This window comes from Lagopus muta, chromosome 1 (genome assembly GCF_023343835.1).
Source record: "Lagopus muta isolate bLagMut1 chromosome 1, bLagMut1 primary, whole genome shotgun sequence".
Lineage (NCBI taxonomy): Eukaryota > Metazoa > Chordata > Aves > Galliformes > Phasianidae > Lagopus > Lagopus muta.
Genome location: NC_064433.1, coordinates 46,609,497 through 46,629,396, shown reverse-complemented (window position 1 = coordinate 46,629,396; position 19,900 = coordinate 46,609,497). Strand labels below are relative to the sequence as shown.

The window sequence follows — 19,900 nt, the reverse complement described above, 5'->3', positions numbered from 1 at the left end:
GTTGTGTACTTCATTAATCCAGATGTTTTCTGGATGTTAGTAGGTAGCTGCTGCTCACACTGTCATGTTTCTCCTAAGCCAGATACTGACAGAGAGGAGAAAAAATTTGAAGTGCCACAGAGCACGGCAGCTGTACAGGGCACTGGTATCAGCCACATGCAAGCAAAGCTCTCAGAACCTTACCTGCACCCCTATGTTTGTTGCTGTCTCTTAAGATTTTGTCATCAGCCATAAATGACCTACATTTTAACTATTGTGGAGCATTTTGTTACAAAGCCAAAGTCCATCTGAAATAAACAAAAGGCAAAAAGGTAACCCATTCTGAACAAGATTTGTTGGTGGAATGGTCCAAATGTTTTTTTTTTTTTTTTTCCATTATAAGCAGAACACCATTTTACTGTGTGAACCATGTAGGACTTTGGGAAGAAAACAGAGTAATCTGTAGCTTCATATAACTCTCTTCCATTTTTCAGGATGACTTTGCAGTACGTCCTTGTGATACACAACCCAGCTTACATGTTTTGTAATGGATGATAAACCATTGGCCACCAAAGGATTTCAAATGGCAGTGATGTTGAAGAATGCTTAACTTTCATTATCATGAATCAGTGGCAGAAAGGATCACTACACAGCACTTCTCCAGCTTACACGCTGAGGAACAGCAAATCAGAAGAGACTCAAGGCCTGCAACTACATGCACAAAACCCATAGGACATACAAGATCCAGACTTGTTTTGGCCAGAGTAGGGTTGTTTGACATTTCCCACAACTAGATTAACAGTATCTAAATGAGAAATAAAGCATTGTGATGATTACTTTGGGCAATCCTTTCAGAAGTCAGCGTTACAGCCAACTAATTACTAGAATAGTGATAATGCTTTGAGGAGCTAGATAGTTGCAATGAGCAATATATTGCTGGCAGAGGAAATGAACACTGATGCAAGATGATTTGTTAGCCAGTTGCACATCTTCAGTATAACAGTAAAAAAAAAAAAAGAAAAAAAAAAAAAAAAAAGAAAGCACTTGGCTTCTCCAGGTTAGGAACTCCACTTAAGTGTAAAAGATGGAGCTTTAAGTCAAACACCCACAAACCAGCAGAGAAGCTGCCCTAGTTTTGATCTACCAGCTTAGCAATGAAGCTGTATTTACCATTGTCTAGTTGTGAACAGGGCCAAAACTTGAAGTTACATTCTTCTCTGGAATTTGAGAAGCAAGAGCTTAAGATTTCCTCTCCACCGAGTTAGAAGAATAGATTTGGACTGTGGATATTAGAAATATGAGATACAGGCAATATAGAAGAACAGCAGGTAATAAAGAAGGAAAATGAGCTCAACCCTTCCAATGACCTGTGACAGCTTGAGAAGAGCCCACTCTCTCACCAAAGAGATGCTGCTCCCTTAACTGCTGACCCTTAAGTGAGGTTGAGGAGGGGTGGTTCCAGGCTCCACTTCTTCTTGTCACTCAGTTACATTACTTGCACCTGAGCTCCCTGGGTTAGTCATGCCTTCTCACCTGGTGTTCAACCATTGATTCAGATCATGACCTGGCAATTCTACTGCAGAGGTATCTGAAAGTACTCAGGCACATTACCTAGTAGGAAAGAGCAAGAAGCCCCATCTCCTCAAATACTGTTTTACTGAAACACAGATCAGAGGTCTTGAACTCCAAACAAAACAATAGCTATTTATGTCTTCATAATACCCTGACACAGAAGCTACTAACAATTAAGTCGTGTTTGAGCAAAAACATAACCCTTCTGAAACAAACTCCATTCCCCCTCCTCCCCTTCCCCCCAACACAAAAAACGACAGTAGAAAAAAAAAAAGTGTGCATGTAAAAAGGTGCAGTATATATTTATTTAGAATAAGTACTCAAGGACATCAAAAGCATACAGAGAAATAAGATTCTTGTTCCAACTAATCTTTCCCACTCAAAAAGTACAAGTTGAAGATCAAATTTACTGTTTGGCAATATAAACATTGAGAAAAGAGTATTTTCAGCAGGAGGTATTTTCTTGCATTTTGATTATTAGCTCACCTTGTGCCACATGACATCATCAGTTATAAAATGAATAAAAAGTTGAAGACTGCAATTATTTGCACAAGTTAGATCATACTTACACTATTTTTGTAATAAAAAAACAAACCAAGCTAACCCATACATAGCACATGCAGCATCTTTAGATTAAGTCTAGGTTTTCAACAGTAAAATGATTTTTTTTCCTTTTTCAGTGCCTGTGTCCCAGTTTACACTTTTCCATTTCACTTTGAACAACAAAATTCAACCTATTATGTGAGATAACACATTAAAAAGTTGAAACCCTCCACTTTACTTTCTCTCAAATAATTGCTTTCAAAGGTAGATGCTGAGATAACTGTTACGCAGGGATCCAAGAGTCTTGGTGTTTATAGTAGTACTGTGAAACTTGTAAACAGTTCAAAAAGTGTTGAGGGTTGTTGAACCACCCAGCAAATAGCCAAGCACCCACTCCCAACCCACTTGCTGTCAGGGTCAGCACGGGGAAAAGAGAAAGCCTTGATGCCATGCAAACAAATTTTGGCAACTGCCCAAATCCTGCTGTGCTATCAGTACCGTGTCAGCTACAAATCCAGAACACAGCACCATATGGGCTGCTGTGAAGAGAGCAACCTCATCCCACTCAGACTTTGTACAGAATGAAACCCCAACTCATCTATTGCATGAGATACTGCATCAGAGCTCATTCTATGGGAGATCAAAATTAAAAGCAAGTCATCTATTGCAAAATGCTTTCAGAGTATAAAATAGCGTGTCAATTTTAACCTAACTCCCCTACAATCAATACTATTCTTAACATTTGCAGTAGTGGCTTTGGCCAGCGCATTTATAAAATAAATAAGCAGTAAGGCCTTCCCCACACATACAAGTTTGAACATAAGTCTGTGGGAGCTGTGTTATTAAAACTGATATTTTCCTACAATAGTTTGTATATTGTTATTTCCTGTTTACTCGCAGCAGGTTGTAAACAGGAGTTGTACAGTAGAGATGCATATTTATCTGATAAAATAGCTGAATGATAAATAACCAAAGCTAACAAGGTGCTCAGAAAGGTAGCTTGATAGCGTCACCGCTGCACATGAAAACTCATAATTAGTTTACAATGCTTGCTTATTCTAGTTCCAGGAAGAAAACATTCAACATATAGCATCAGAAGCTGCAGTTTCCATGTTGCCTCTTCTACCCATAAGTAAATATCTTGACAGCAGGAGTAACAACAGCCTGTGGAAGTCTGCAGTCGCAGTGTCTCTCCACAGAACCTGAGAGTTCCTTGACATTCATAGGACTGACTGTTCATTAAACCCAAATTATCTTAAACAATGCTACTTCCAGAGACAGTAGTTTTTATTCATCTACCATGAAACTCATTTCTGCTGAGAAACATGGACCCACTAAGAGCCTTCATGAGTTGAGAGTAAATGGCACTTCAGTCTGTGCTACTTCCAAAGGCATTAAGGCAAAGACAAGCCCTTGGTAGCTCTTTGGGAAACTACTCCTCATCTCTGGAAAAGTAATAAGGAGAGCCACTAGCAAGGTCTCCATAAACAAAATGAAGGCCAACACAGACTAAGATTGCCCACACAAATAAACCTCAAGCATCAATAAGTATTCAGCAGTTCAGTTTTACAGAAAAAGGCCACTGCTGCACTGCAGCAAGGCTCTGCCCAAGCAGGCCCTGTACCAGCCCCATGGTGTCCATCCTGCAGGAAAATGACCTCACAGCAACTTCTTCCCATGCAGCAAGAGCTGCAAAGTTGTCTCCCCAGGCCTTTACAAGCAGCAATGCTAAGGCACAAAAAAAAAAAAAAAAAAAAAAAAAGAGTGATCAAGGCCATGATTTCCTATGCACAATTTAAAGCAAGCCAAGGCTCCACGCCCAAGCAAGCTGAAGCCCTGTTTAGGCACGTAGGAGCATAGTGAATGCTGATAGCTACAGCAGTCAAACTGAAGACGACTAGAGATTTTTCTCTAATCATAGCATGACGTAACTTTGGAGAGACATAGAGCCCATCCAGTCCCACCCTGTGTCACGAGCAGGGCTGCCACCCTCCAGTTCAGGCTGTCCAGAGTCCCATCCAACCTTGCCTTAAATGCCTCCAGAGATGGGGCACCCACAGCTTTCTGGGCAGTCTGTGCCAGTGCCTCACCACCGAGTTCAAAAAAAAAAAAAAAAAAAAAAAAAAAAAAAGGAAAAGGGAAAAAACCCTCAACAATTTTGTTTGAGGTATTAGAAATTTTATAGCATCTGCACAGCTCTATCACTTGCCACAGGCCTTGATGCAGATGTGCTTAGAACAACCAGAATTGCTCAGCTTAACTCCCTGGAAAACAAACAGCAGCAGCATTCCAGCTCCCCTTCCTCTCTCCTGCCTTTCTTCACAGCAGGTCAGGCTAGCAGCAAACATGATTATCCTCTATTCCACAGTGCAAGCAAGCTTACTTGTAAATATATCTAAAACAAGTTTTAAAACTGCAAAATAAATACAGTTATTACTGTAAGTTATGCAGCAAAATGTAATCATGCCTAACATTTGGAATGGCACATGTAGTGTCAGTTAACTTATTTTTGTCCTTAGCATAGCAATTTTCAGAGGCCCATTTGAATGTTACAGGGACTTCCACAGAAGTTAACAGATAGGTTTACTTTCTGGGCTTTTTACTCCCAGTCATAACAAAATAATGGTCATCTTGTTTGCTCTTCAGAAGAGGCCCTTTCGATGCACTAGGTGCTCCTTTGTTACAAGCTGTTGCTGATTTTCCTTTAGAGAGAGGTTTCTTGGCTGCTGGGACCAAGTTTCCATTGGCTTGCAAGTCTGTGCTTGAAGGCTGACTTTTTGTGGTGGGCTGCACTGCTTTTTTGGTCACTGCCACTTTGGCTGAAGTTTGAGGAAGCCGCACAACAGAGAGCGGAGTGCGCTCAGGAGGTTTGGATGAGGAGGATCCAACCTCAGGGGGCTTATTGACATTTTGGGTCTCTAGATGCTCTGTGGTTGGTGTCTTATTGACAGATGCTATTAGATTTTTGCTTCTGGATCCCAGTGTAGGTGGTGACTTCAATGATTTACTAACTGCCAGGGAAGGTACAGAAGCTGAGTGCTTTAGGATTGAAGCAGTCTTCAGGTTCCTTGCCAGATCAGAAGCTGTTTGTGGAGCTTTCCGAGGATGCTGAGACCCAGTTCCTGATCCCTGAGTAGTATTTTCAGAAGGAGATTTCACATAGAGCTGCTGGGAATGTGCAAACTTGGCAACAGCACGCAGATTGCTAACAGGTGGCTGGGCTGGTCTTGGAGCAACAGAATTTACCTTGGTTTTAGTGACAGATGCAGGTTTGGATTTAGAGGGGACACACTTCTGTTTCGAAGCCAATGTTTCACTTGTTGCAGGCAACTGAGACAACTGCTTCTTAGATGCTGAGAGCGCAGAATGCATCCCTGTTGCTGGGGAGCCTTGGGCTGGGGCAAATCTCACCTTTGGAGCATCAGGGGAGCGAATACGTTTGCGTAATGTTTCAGAGTGAACAAGAGCTGCTCTTGATCTTGTAGATGAAGAACTCTTGCTTGCAGGCAGTGAAGGAACAGGAGCTGGTGAGTGGTGCGCAGGAGATGCCAGTTTCTTTGAGGTGCCCATCAATGGTTTGAAAGGAGACTGAGCATCTGCTAGTTTGGGTCTGGCTGACAACAACTTGGCAGCGGAGGATGTGTGCACTGGCACCTTCGGTGAAGTCAGGGCAGGAGACTGAGGATGTTTAGACAAAGGCTTCTTAACTGTTGCCCCATGGACAGCTTTTAGGGCTGGAACAGGAGTAGGAGGGTTTGCTGGTTGCTTTTGAAACATACTGACAGCTGACATTGGGTTCATGACAGGAGGTTCCTGAATTCTGGCTGCTGAGTTGGAGATATGGTCACTGGTGACTCCCTTCTGAAAAGCCAAGATTTTTTGCTCCAGAGTTGCAAACTGAAGCACTCGGCAGGGATCATACTTAAGCAGAAAGCCTTGGAGTGTGTCCCATCCTCCACCAACACGGACCATGACATGTTTGCCGTGGAGCATCTGAGAATGGTGGGAACGGAAGACTGTTAGAAACTTTGTTTTATGCAGCACCAAGTCTTCACCTCATATTATGAAATATTTAAATTGATATAGGATCTCCTTTCTTATGGAGAATCATTTTAAGACAAAAAATTATGGAATAACTAAGAAATTTATACTTCCCAGATCTTTTATTTGTTTTTCCTGCAGAAGGAGTCATTATGTGTCAGGAAACAATGAAAGCGTATATGTAGAAAATATATTAACCATTCTGTCAGCATCCTTACTTAGTATACAGTTTTAGATACCAGTTTTGATCAATTTATGAATGCTTTCATTTTTTCAATCCCACAAATTCTTATTCTTGAAGAACTAGCTCAGCTAGCTGCAAATTATGTATAAGCTCATGTGTACGAATTTTGAACAAGCAGTGTTTTCAGGGTATTATGTTGTATTACCCTTAGGTATACTACAAACCACTACTGAAATTTTACAAACAAAAAAAGCATTAACTTTCTCAGTTTAGCATGGTTCTAACCATAAAATCAGTGGTTGTAAGATCTACTTAGCCAGACCTGCTTTGAACAGGATTGAATCATGTGGTATCCCTAAATTACTCTGTAAGCCTGAAATAATACCACAAAAATAAGGTATTTCACTTAAAAGTATTTCTCTCCCATTTTGAATGTAGATTTTAACATTGAGAAATTACTTACTCGTATGAATAATATTTTATCTCCCAGTCTATAACGTCCCTCAGATAAGTATTCAATGGAAAATCGATGGGAGCAGCTGCAAGGTGGATCTTCTGCTATGTGTTTAACCTAATTGTTTATATTGAAAGCATGTATTAGTATTTTAACAGAAGCATATGTTTAACTGTTTACTGAGATTCCATTATCTCTTTGTATTAAATATTTTCTCCCCTTAATTTAAGGAAACACGAAAATTTTATTCCCTCACAAGAAGAATCCTAGCTACGTAAAGCTTCAAAACAGAGAACAAAAGACAGAATAAAACTGTATGTGCAGTCAAATATCTTGGAGTCATCTAAATCCAATTTTCACAATTTTTTCAATTTTAATGTATTTCTATTTAAAATAAAATAGAAATCTTTAAAAATATAAAGATTTGTCCATCAATCTATCTGTTATATAGTAGTATCAAATTCCAGACAGAACCCTTTCAAGAAATTGAAATGCAAGTACCTGGATCTCTTTTATGACTAAATCAACACTCAACCGGTTCCATTGCTACACCTTATCCAGGGGCACTTCAGCATTATCCCTCACTTTTTAGAAAGCTTTTAAGTTAACTTTCTACATGACACCCAAGAAGGAAAACAATGAACAAAAGAGAAAGCTAGCCCCCAAATAAGTCTAGAGTTAGAGAGGATGTGTCTGTTAAAGCCAATTAGAAGCTTCAAAGAAATTAGAAGGTCAAAATTTTTGGTAAGCAGCAAAACTAGTGAATTATCAGAGTGTGGAGATCCGGTGGCTGATGCTCTCGAAGATGCAAAAGCTTTACATTACAATACAAAGGACTGTTTAAATAAGTTAAATTTCAAATCTTATTCTGTATTCATTGTTGTTTGCCATTTCTTTCAGGCCAATTCATAAGTTGTACAAGTAATTTCTTTTCCTGCATACGTTAATTTCCAATTCGTACGGCTATGCAGGTTTTTTTTTCCAAAGCATTTCATCAAATCTTGCTTTATGAAGTTCACGTTAGCCATAGCATATTGATGCACAACACTTCAATGAGAGGCAGCTCAAAGCAACAAAAGGGGCAAATCAAGGTAAGTTACATGCACTGAAGCATTAACTTCAAAATATACACAGTAGTATTATTATTACATTAAAACAAAGTTTATTGTTCAAAGAGGTATATCTACTTCTGTTTTCTTTCTAAGACTCGCAGATATTAGATGAAAATCGGCCTCTGTCATATCACACAAGCACTAAGCTAAGAGTTTAAAGACCACAATAAGTACTTACTGCCTCATGTAGCTCCCCATGGTGACAACATGACTTTGCTGTGTCAACAGGTGATGCTGGTCCAGAGGTCCTTAGCAGTGTTTCTTCTAGCTCAATTTCCTTCTCCAGTTTTACAAGCACAGGAGGTTCAACTCCATATCTCAACACAGATAAGTAGAAATTTTAATTAATAATTTGATAAAGAAAACAAAGATGTGATTATAACAAGCAAGCAAAATTGTGAGTAGTTAGACTAAGAGTGAACAGCACTACAGCAGTCATAGGAATAACTGTCTTGATAATCCAAAGAAAAGGAGGACCTCCAAGTTTCTGGAAGAAGTTCTCACCAAGGTGGTCCTAGAGCTACCAGGGAAGGCAATATCAATACTGCTAAACCTGAAAAACAGTTAATCTGAGTTGGCCAGGAACTACCTTAAAGCTTTCTACTCTGTGCTGGAAACAAATTAGAAGTCTATTTAGAGAACAATAAAGAGTTGCTTCCTATTTAAAGCTTTCTTAAAACTTCCAAGAAACTTAAAGACCTTCAGTACTATTCATCAAATTCTTCCAAGATGTACACATATCTATAAGCTGAAGGTAACATTTAAACATATGGTCATAAGAAGCAGTGTGGATCAGCACCTCCCCATGAAAATAAAGCAATAAATATTTATACAAAATACTGATACAGTGGTTGTAGAGGTGCTACTCATTACTTTCTGCACATAATTAACATCTACTGCTTTGCATTTAATGGCCACAGACCATCAGCTTTTGATTAATGAATACATTCTTCGGTTTCTATTTAAAGTCACCAGTGGATCAAATACCTGGATACAATGCGTCCAATTTCCAACAAACAAAGATACACTTGTCTTGGATCCTTGTGCAAAACTGAAAAGGAATCAAAAATAAAAGGAAGTTGTAATCCATTTTTATTGTGGGAAGGCCTCTGCAATTGGATAAAGAGAATAAGGAGCAGATGACTGCAATGCAGCCATCATTCTGCTCAGAGGCAAGAAAGAGAGTGGAAACCTTTGACTGTAAGAAAGGGGTGAGGATGATATTGGTCAAACACTCAAACTCAAATAGCAGGTATTGGAAGTGATCACACTGAAGCAGAAACATTAGCTCAGATACGTTATTAGCAATTTTGTGCTAGGCTTTGCTTCTCCACAACTCTGCCTACATTCACTGCACAGCACACCTCATTTCAGAACAGCTCTAACAGCTGTATGCAGTTGATCACGTAGGCACATGAAATCATGAGCTCCTGAATCTTGAATCATGAATACAGACAAATCCTGAAGCTGAAGAATGAGAGGGAAAGATGAAGTGATAGCCAAATTGTATGCAGATGACTCTGGCAGTTGCCTTGGGTTTTCTTGACAACTTTGAAATGAGAGCACTCAATTATTTTTAATGCCACTCTAAAGAATGGAAGAGCACAAGAAAACAAGGTCTATTTTAGGTCTATCTTGGTTTTGCTTCTTGCAGAGCCTAGGGAAAAATAAAGGGACAGAGAATAGTTTAAAACATCATACAAGTAATTACTTCCTCCTCAGCCCCCATTTAAACCTCAAAGTTGAGACTCTGTCAACAATTTCTAAGAAGCCCACAAACAGCTGTATGAATGTTGTAGAACACAAATGAGCCTCATGCTTTCTTAGCCATTGAGAAATGCTGCCCAATAACTCAGAAACCAAAAGCTAGAAAAAATGTCATTGAGCTTGCTTCACTCTACACACACGCCATTGTTCTTCACACACCATTAAGCATAAGAAATGGGAAAAACTGTAGATAGAATTTTATATGGTGTACCATTTAGATAAACTTCCTTCATGCTGTGCAGTCCAATATTAAACAGAACATGAAAATTCACTCTGAAGAGAAACTTAATAAGCCAGCTCCATATTTACGGATTAAACCTAATATCTTTCTGACGTTCAGCTTGGTAAGTAAAATGATTTCACTTTAAACAAGACTAAAACATTTACTAATGTATAAGCTGAGCATGAAGTCAAATGTTCTTGCTTACACAGAATGTCTTATGTTGGAAAGATCATCTAGTTTCACAAAGTTATTTAATCTATTCCAACTTGTAATTCTACTTATTAAAGGATCTGATTATGATAGCTAATTCAACAGAAAGTTGACCCAGCCATAATCCAAAAGGTACTAGAGATTTTTTCTTCATCTTTTTTTTTTTTTTTTTTTTCTCATAAGTGGTTTTGTCAGCTGTGAGAGAAAAGGCATAATTTGCCTGAATCCATAAGAGAAAAATTCAGATATACCCCTAGCAGAAACCAAGACGATGTTAAAGGGCACCTCATAATGGCTATTCACTCCGATAACTCAGGAACAATTTAATTTTCTCCATGGCCACCCACATTTATCAGGAGGTGTTGCTACACATGTTTGACATGAAAAAGGCAATTGCCAGGTTGTCTTTCCCCTATTTCATTCATAAAGAACAGCTTGAAAGTTTGATGGAGAACATCAATGGAAAGAATGTGTCATCAAGGAGACTTCATGTCGGCTCATTTCAACTGCCAAATAGGCTCACAGACGATATTTATGCCACACAGCAAGCTTGTGTCATGAGTTAGAATCAGACTTCAAAACACTTGACGATGAGCAAAAGCCACAGCCTTATGAAATCCTGTCTACTTATCTCAGGGAGGCTAAACTGGTTTTAGTTACCCAGCCAGTTAAAGGAACTCAGATGTTTAAGCAGTGTAATTCCTATAAGTTAAAATTAAAAAATACTAGAACTAATTTTCTTATATCTCAATTCTCCCGCTCGTCTGTGTTTTGTGGGTCTGAAAAAAAGATATGGTCCCTAGTTAAACCAGAATGAGACAGATGCAAATAAGGATGTTTTCTCAAGTGCTTTAAAAGATGCGTGATGCAGTAGGGAAGGCACAGGCAGTCCAACTAGCAAGGAGAGTTTAAAAGAAAAGCAGCTAGTCAAACCAGCACCTCCCATTTAAATAGCATTAAAAGGCACAAAGACTTCAAGAAAATCTAGTAAGCTTTGTGACATATTCATATGATTATTGAAAACAAAGGATCTTCGCATTTTTTTTTGCTGTTCTGCTTCAGAGGAAGATTTTTCTTCCCTCTGTCTCTCTTTTTTTTTTTTTTTTTAAGATTTGACTTGCCAAAGAGAAGTTTATATTAATTATTTTTCTAGAGACATAATAATTGGTAGAAGAGCATTACATTATTTCCATACAATGGAAGCAGTTTCTCTTAATTAACAGTTTAAAAAAAAAAAAGTATTCCTTCTGGAATTATCTGTCTAGTAGTTGGTTATTACAAGGCTGTGCACTGTGGCAGGCATAAAAATAAATATTGCCAACTGTGTGTATAATTATCTTGTTAAGACAGGAGAATACACATGGTTTATAGTTACACCAAGTAAGACTTGAACTAAATGTTAATTACCAACAGACTGTTGTCATTTCAGCCCCAATGCTCTGATGCAGTTACCAAACTTAGTAGTCATAAGTGCATTATTCTGAATGCTTTCTCCAATAGAATTTTCTCTAATACTAAATAAAGGATCTTATCATGAGTTGACTCCATGGCCCTGTGGTCTTCCAGCGTACAGAAAGAATGAGGAGTGGAGAAGGGAAGGGACAGCACAACTTCTGTTTCTTGGCAGGGCTTTTTACAGAAGAAAAACACGTGAGTTCACTGCACAGCTATCACTACCCTTCTTCATCTCACGTGTCAACTTCTAGTAGCCTGGAAAAACATCCTTCTCTTTAGAGAAGTTACTGAACTGATATTTCAGTGCTTTCACATCAAACACTGCCCTAAAAATAAATGTTTCACAAGACAGACGCAGTCATGACAAAAGCTTTGTAGGACTACATGCAATAGTTCTCCCTGGCAAGGTAGTTATCCACATGTGGACCATGAAAAGTTTTACAAAAAGGTAGATTTACCTAAACCTTCAGATTCAAAGAGGTAAGTCTCATCAACTCCAATGGCCCTACACCAGTTAAGAAAGTTGGCTGTGTTATCTCTGGCAAAAAAAGATCCTGATGGAGCATCCTTCTTACATGGAACTTTTCTCATTGGAAAATTCTGGCAAGAGAAGAAAACAAAGTACACTGTGCACATAAACATTGACAACAGATTTCAAAGCACATTTTCAGAAGAAAGAAAAAAAGCCAAATTTGGAGTACAGAAGCAGTGGTTGGTATTTATTATTGGTTCAAGAAAAACAACATGCATTCTATTAGAAAAGCTATTCTAAAGTAGATGGTATTTAGTCTTATCCATGTTAATAGTGACAGAATTACAATACTTAGCTCTGAAACCTCTCCCAAAAAGTTGTCTATACAGTTGCTTCCCCATTTCCCCCTCTGCTGGGTTATATCTGTTGATTTCCCATGTCTAGATAATGATTCCTTCCTCCCAAGTTCTATTCATAGCCACACAATTAGCACAGACAGAAAACCCCAGATCAACTAAACTTAAACTCACTGCAACATTTTCAAGCTCAGTTTAGAAAACAGAGGAAATAATATGGGAAAAAAGGACAATATAGTTTTAAGATAATAGTCTTAAAACAAACACTAATTTACTTTAAAGTTAAACAAAAAGGTTTGGACAAAAATACAGAAGTTTCCTTCCTTACTAAAGTGTTTATCTATGTATTAAAAAATTAAATATAACTCACCCTTAAATTATTTGAGCTACATGATTTTTTAATTGTGTTTTGAAGAACACCAATCAATTGGCAGAGTAGTACTCCATTATCAAGTTCTTCCAACAGTTGCTCTGCTGTGACTTCTATTCCTAAAAAAAAAAAAAAGAAAGAAAAAAAAAGAGCCAGTACTGGAATTACTCCACAGAACACAAAGAAATTTCACGTGAACTCAGAGGCATCTCCAAGAGTGTTCCAGTGCTAAAGACTTCAGTTAAACTAGAGCCCACAAAGAAGAGAAGCCTGATGACCAACACTCAGCACTGTTGTTACTTATGCTCATCTAACAGAGGCTGACTAACTTTAATAGTTCTTCTCGTCTATGGGCTAGACCAATAAAATCAGTTGATGCTGAAATAATAAAATAACGAAAGCTTTTAGAAAGACATTTCCAAAACATTCATTCTAAATAAATACTTGATTGTCCAGCCCAACCATATGCCACTGATATCTCCACATAATAAAAGAAAAAGGGATTTCAAAGACTGAAAATTAGTAGAAATATAAATAAAGTAAAATCAAATATTCACTTAATTAGACTAACAAGACTCAGAACTATAAATTAGAAGGATTAATCTAATGAGGTTCAATGCAGCAAAGTGTAAGATTTCGCACTTGGGCCAGAGGAATCCCAGGCATCTATACAGACTGGAAGGAGTGGTCCTTGAGAGCAGCCCAGCAGAAAAGGACCTGGGGGTCTCGATGAATGAAAAGCTTAACATGAGTCAGCAGTGTGCGCTTGCAGCTCAGAAAGCAAATGATATCCTGGGCTCCATCAGAAGAGAGTGGCCAGCAGAGACAGGGAGGTGATTGTCACGCTCTACCCTACTCCTGTGAGCCCCATCTGAAGTACTGTGTCAAAGTCTGGAGCACCAGTACAAGAAGGACAGAGAGCTGTTGGAGACGGTCCAATGGAGACCCACAAAGATGATGAGGGACTGGAGCAGCTCCCCTACAAAGACAGGCTGAGGGAGCTGGGCTTGTTCAACCTGGAGAAAAAAAGGCTGTGGGGTGACCTCACTGCAGCCTTTTGGTACCTAAAGAGACCCTACAAACAGGAGGAGAATCAACTGTTTGAAAGGGTAGATAACAGCAGGACAAGGGGAAATGGTTTTGAGGGAGGGAGGATTTAGGTTGGATGTTGGGGGAAATTCTTTACAGAGAGTGGTGAGGTGCTGGAACAGGCTGCCCAGAGAGGTTGTGGATGCCCATCCCTGGAGGTGTTCCAGGCCAGACTGGATGGGGCCCTGGGCAGCCTGGTCTAGTATTAAATGTGGAGGTTGGTGGCCCTGCCTGTGGCAGGGGGGTTGGAGATACATGATCCTTGAGATCCCTTCCAACCCTGGCCATTCTGTGATTCTCTGATTCTCTGTAACCACCTTACCTCTAACAGTTGGAAGCTAATAAGATCTGAAACCAGCACATGCATTTTTAATGCAATTCTCCTAATCACTCAGGCTCAAATGCTATTAATATTATGGATATTAAGTGTCAGTGTTGAGTTGGATATTTGAATGTGCTTTGAAATTTATTAGACAATGATTTATTTTTAACCTCACCCAGCAAGCCAGACAGCCAGATTGACAGGTCTTCTTGCATAGGCACCAATGTTGCTTCATGCCGCACAGATATCCACTGGTCATACAGGCACACATCTGCCAGACCTGGGCCGTGTCTGGGAGTCAGAGGACTTCGAGGACTTAAAGGAAGGTCATCTCCAAACCACACCTGCAGGAGATTTCAGTATGTGCAAGACAGTAAGCTGTAATACTTGCAGACAGAGGATGGAGTCTCACGGTTCTGAATAATACATCTTTAGCATAATTCAAAGAGTAAGCTTTAGTTTCCCTTCAGACAGACACACCAAACCAACACAGCAGTAATCAAGAATGGTACAGTTCTCATTAGTAACTCCTGCATCGAAAGCACTACCACGCTCATTCTCTTGTTCTCAGTTACCCTATTGTGGCTATAAGCAGATCTTCTTTAGTAGGCAAACAAAACAAACATTACTCATTTATGCTGTCTTCTTCCTCCTCACCACATATTAATACAACCTGTAGTTTATCATATAACTCATTATAGACTACTGACTTCTGTGATCAATCATTTCAGGTGCACTTAGAGTTTAAATCATTAAAGTGCTGATACTAAAAGAAGAAACGTGAGCATAGACAGCTCTTGAACATGAATCCTTAGCATTTCTCTTAAGGATCCCATGTTTTCAGACTGATGGATACCTTCACACTTGAAGAGAAGGATCATGCTGAAATGGCATGGATAGAATTCCCAAAGAGAAAGAGTCCTTCCAATATTCTTAGCTACTTTCTTCAGCTCAGGAGGGATGTGTATCTAAAATGTAAACTTCTATTTTTGTAGCAATTTACTTATATGCAGGGTTTTGTGGGTTTTTGTTTTTTAAAATCAATAAAGTTTCAAATATTCTTATCCTTTAACTTAGAAAACTTCTCAGGAAACAGCACTTAGAAACTGAAAGTATTGCCTATGTGATTACAACATGGGTTACCTACCTCACCTCACCACAGTGCTCCACTTGTTGAAAGGGAAAACTCCTATTTATTTATTTGTTTAAAAGGCTAGAGATTATTCTGGGGATTTTATCATTTCATCTGCTTCAGGGTAGATGTTTACATAAAAACATATAATATAGAAATCAAACATTACAAAAGACATTTACCTGAACTGCATTCTGCATGGTCACCAGCATTTACATCAGTTTCTCCCTCTGGGGAAAGAGAAGTTTAAAGACAGTCAATCCCGCTTTCTAAAACATCCCAATAAAAACCCACCAGGCAAAACACAAGCAATTCTAAAAAGACACAGATGCAAGAAAGGAATAGTTATTTTAGTATTTAAGGTGTTAATTCAGTATTCAGGCTCCTTAGGCACTCTGTCTCCAAATAAAGTAGTAGTTATTACAGCTTAAAGTAGCAACTAACTTCAAGTGCATAAATAATGCTCAAAGGGTTGCATTGGTTTAAGGAGCTGTAAGGCACTTGCTTTTCCAAAGCAATACTCAAACAGTTCTCAGACTTGGCATGGCTGGCACTTATTCTTCCTTTCCAACCTACCCCAAGCATATCTTGCACATGCACAGAGACACACATACACATCCTGAGCTTACACAAAATACTTCAAAGATTAAGAACAATCTTGATGAAATCACTTCTAAGAATGAGATTTATTCTTGCATAGATACACAAAAGAAATTGATAGTTTTATTAATTTCTATATGGCTTTTGACGTAGATTTCCAGGCAGCTACCATGAACGTAAGTTTTTGATGCAATGCTGCAAGCTATAAGGACAATGCCCTTGCAAAACAATCCTTAAGGAAAGTTTTAGATGCAATTAGGTCAACACTTCCCCATTCCTTTTCCATCAGTGTTTTCAACAAGAGGAAAAAACAGCACAAACTCTTCACCAGGCTGGGAATCATGAAGTCTCTCCTTACAGACTCGAGGTTTAGAAATGTGCAGCATTAGCTACACAGGCACTTATTAGGAGGAATTTCCTCAGCATAGGTCTCCACAATGGCAGCGGAGTGAATTACTGCCTACACACACATACCTGTATATGTCTTGAAGCCAGTTAAAAACAATTTTCTTGGTGCATTAGTTAAGATCAGGCTGGAAATTAGACTGCAGACAGATGACATCAATAGTGAAACACACATTTTCCTTTGAAACTTAATAACTCCTCACTCCTGCTCCAGATGCAATCTCGCCTTCCTAAGGCAAAAGGCCCATCTCAGAGGATCTAATACTTCCACATACCTGAGTCTCACGCGTTACATAGGACCACACGTCAGAAATTTCAGACAACTTACCTCTATCATAGGCAATGGAGCAAGCACTTTGTTTCCAGACTGAAGACACTTCCTTCTAGTAGGACTGCCAGACTACTCCAACTTTACCAAAGATGCTTTAAGTGGTATCTTCCCCCCTCCCACCCCCCCTTACTTTTATTTCCTAAAGGAAAAAAAAACCAACAAAAAAGAGCCATCCTCACCACAATGCCATTTTTTCTTCAATGAATGAACAAGGGAAGGGCAGAGTATATACCAAGCATTACTAATGAGCATGTTATGCTTCCCACAGCTCTGTCCAGGGGAATACATTTTCCTTTAGCATAAGGAAGCTATTGTCCCAAGAGAGTCGCAGTAAGAGGCTTCATTGATCAAAAAGAAATAAATAAAACAACAGCAGAACAGCCAGCAGAGAAGCTGGTCTCATTAAAACAAGGATCTCCACGTTGGCCAACAATCTGGCATGCTAACTGCCACAGGAAGAACAAAAGGCAGCCTAATTCACAGGGAGTGCTCGAAGCAAGAACAAAGCAAAATATTCACACGACAGCTATCACAAAAATGTTCAGCATCTGCAGTTCTCCAGAAATGCCCAACAAAAACTGGTCATAAATATGGAGATTGAGGAGAAGAGTTGTAGCACTCAAACTTCAGGGGCCTGCTGTTTTAAAACTAGTCATTTTGTAAGCCTGTATGCATCAGGGCTCTCTAGAAAGAGATGTGGGTTCACTTAGTATTGGGGCACTTGAATGGCATTTAAGAGAAAAATTTCATCAGAACAGACTATCCTGAGTGGATTTTGAGCTGACAGTTAAAGTTAACTTAAGAGTTTGTCATTCTCAGATCCCACATCTGTCTGTTCTCAGAGTGCAAGGAACGCAGATGAACACTGCCTCACTGCTGGCAATGAGAGGGATGGTGAGGAAAACACTGCAGTAACAGGTGGTCATAACCAAATTGGATTTCTCCTAAAACCCATGGTTTTTTCTGCATCAAGAATTTGTACGTAATTAATAAAACATGCATTTGACATTGAATTCAGGCAGCTCCAGCTAGAACCATATCAGTTTCTTCAACTCATCTTCATTCAACAAGCAGTTCGTGCCCAGGGCTCACAGGTGTGAAAGAAAAGGCTCCAGAATGAATATATAATATGTAATTTGGCCATGTCTGGCTATGCCATTTCCATTTCCAGGCCAGCTGGTATCTTAAAGGTGCCTAGGAACGCTGTTTACTTGCTTCCCCCCTTTAAACAGGGGAAGCAGTAGAAACTGGAAAGTGCTTCCCAATCAGGTAACAAAGCCCAGTGCTTGGCAGATATAGAGATTCCTGACCACCAGCACCATTCCCAGGAAAAACATCCCATCTAATCTCCTCTGGCCTTTCTGCTGCCCACAGGCTCCATGGGATGGGTGGAGAGGAGAAACACTGCTTAACAGCACCTGATGGCAAGATCGATACAGCAGTGCTGATTTGCAGCAAGACAGGTGGGCAGCCCCAAATTATACACTGGGGAAGGCAACAGCTACCTTCAGCTGGCTGACTGCTGAGCCTCCAGCAAAGGACTGGAGCTTTAATAAAGAGAGGTGGAAAATAAGGTATCTAACACAGCATAGGGACAGGCATTTCTCAGGACGAGGGGTGCAGACACAGTCTGACAGCCACACAAAACCATTCCGACTGCTTTGTTCCCCACTGCTTTGTCCACCACTTTTCCCCCCAATCTGAGGAAGCACCAAAGTCCTTCAGCACCAGTACTCCAGGGTGCTAAGCACATGTTCTCAGATGCTGCCCAAGATATCTAACTCAGTATCAGTTGTATTAGGTTGAATACATGGGCCCCAACCAGCAAGACACGCTACCCTAATTACAAGCCATTCTATAGCACAAGATGAACCACATCCAAATCTCATTTCATTAGATGGCTCTGTTTACGAGGAAACAAAAAAGTCCACAGCTCTACAGCTATTTAGTATGCAGATGAAGCAGCCATTCATGTATCATATAGAACTTAAAGGGATTCACAGGCTCATTAAAAACCTTTGGGAAGAAACACTTTCACATCCTCACCCTTTGCTTAAGAAATATCACACTTCATCTTCAGCTCCATCAGCACCCAAAGGCCGGTACAGCAGACCAGCCCAGAGCAGCTGGAATCTGCAGGCGAGCCTGACAGCACCTACCGAAATCCACATTTTTAAACACTGTCAAATGAAAGAAGCTGTCGTAGCAGGACCTGTTGAAACCTACCAGAAGACATCCAAGATTTTTTCAGAAGAGAGGTTAGCACAACATGACACGTCCTCAGAGCACTACTCCCTGTCACCACTGCAATTACAGAGCCCTTTCGCTCACGGCTGAGTCAGCAGGAGTTCTGCCTCCCTGGGGAGGCCTCAGAGGCATGAAAGGGAAGGAACCAGACGAGTTGGCACGGCAGGGCTGTGGAGTGGCATCACAGTGTGCTGGCAGCTCTCCTCGGGGCTGCCTTTCCACATCCTCGAGTGAGAGCAGACACTGCCCCAGGGGCACCCGGCAGGGCTGGAGCCCACCTGAGCTTCAGGGCAAGCACTTCATCCTGGAGGTGTCACAGCTCCTTCCCCACAGGAGCATCCCGTTTGAGAGCCTCTGGTCCTCCCATGTCACCGTTTGCACTGAGACATCCTGCTTCACGTGAACCAGCTTTATTTTCTCACTTTTCCACCCCAGTTTTCTTCCAGTGAAGTAACACAGTGGGAAGCACTGCTCAATGCCCTCTGACCAGCAGGAGGAACGTGCTGAAACTTGATATAAAATCTCATCTTATTATGAAAGACCCACCTGCCACATTAATCACTGCCACGCACAAGCCAGCTATGCCCTGAGTCTCCTCGTCTCTATCTGATACTTACGCCAAAGAAGGCACACAGCATCCCTGGAGCACCGCCAGCCTTTAGGCAGAGAAAGGAAACATTTCCCAGCTCGCTAAGCGACCCCGATGGGCACTGTAGCCCAGATCACGGGGCACGCTTCCTACCATACCAGCACCGCACCCCCAAACGCGAGAACTGATTCACAAAGTTCCGTGCGAACGCTTCCCTCTGCCTTGCCGCGCTCAGCTCCGCGGCACTTCCCTTGCACGAGAGTTACCGAGCCCCGAACCGCCGTCCCGCTCCCGCTGCCCACCCGCAGACACTCACCTACACCCCGGCACCCACCGCTCCGCACCGCCGCCACACAGCACGGCACCCCCGCCCCGCGCCGGCCGCTCCGTTCGAAAGAGCCAATCAGCGCCCGCGGGGCGGAGCTGCACCTGGCTCCGCGCCACAAG

At 40.6% G+C, this 19,900-nt stretch overlaps 1 protein-coding gene across 4 annotated transcripts; it reads right to left on the bottom strand.

Moving 5' to 3' along the window:
• Window positions 1–1,875: 1,875 nt before the first annotated feature.
• Window positions 1,876–19,815, bottom strand: GAS2L3 (growth arrest specific 2 like 3). Of its 4 annotated transcripts, none has more exons than XM_048933347.1 (9): window positions 19,770–19,815; window positions 15,464–15,511; window positions 14,325–14,493; window positions 12,739–12,857; window positions 11,999–12,140; window positions 8,873–8,936; window positions 8,064–8,202; window positions 6,783–6,890; window positions 1,876–6,087 (listed from the first exon to the last, which is right to left on the bottom strand). In XM_048933347.1, exons 2-9 carry the CDS (start codon window positions 15,491–15,493, stop codon window positions 4,678–4,680), a joined length of 2,181 nt encoding a protein of 726 aa, XP_048789304.1. In that variant the 5' UTR covers window positions 15,494–15,511; window positions 19,770–19,815; the 3' UTR covers window positions 1,876–4,677. The 4 variants fall into 4 exon arrangements, with proteins under 4 accessions (XP_048789304.1, XP_048789306.1, XP_048789305.1 ...); XM_048933349.1 differs by lacking the exon at window positions 19,770–19,815 and adding an exon at window positions 19,482–19,714; XM_048933348.1 differs by lacking the exon at window positions 19,770–19,815 and adding an exon at window positions 16,615–16,717.
• Window positions 19,816–19,900: the final 85 nt, after the last annotated feature.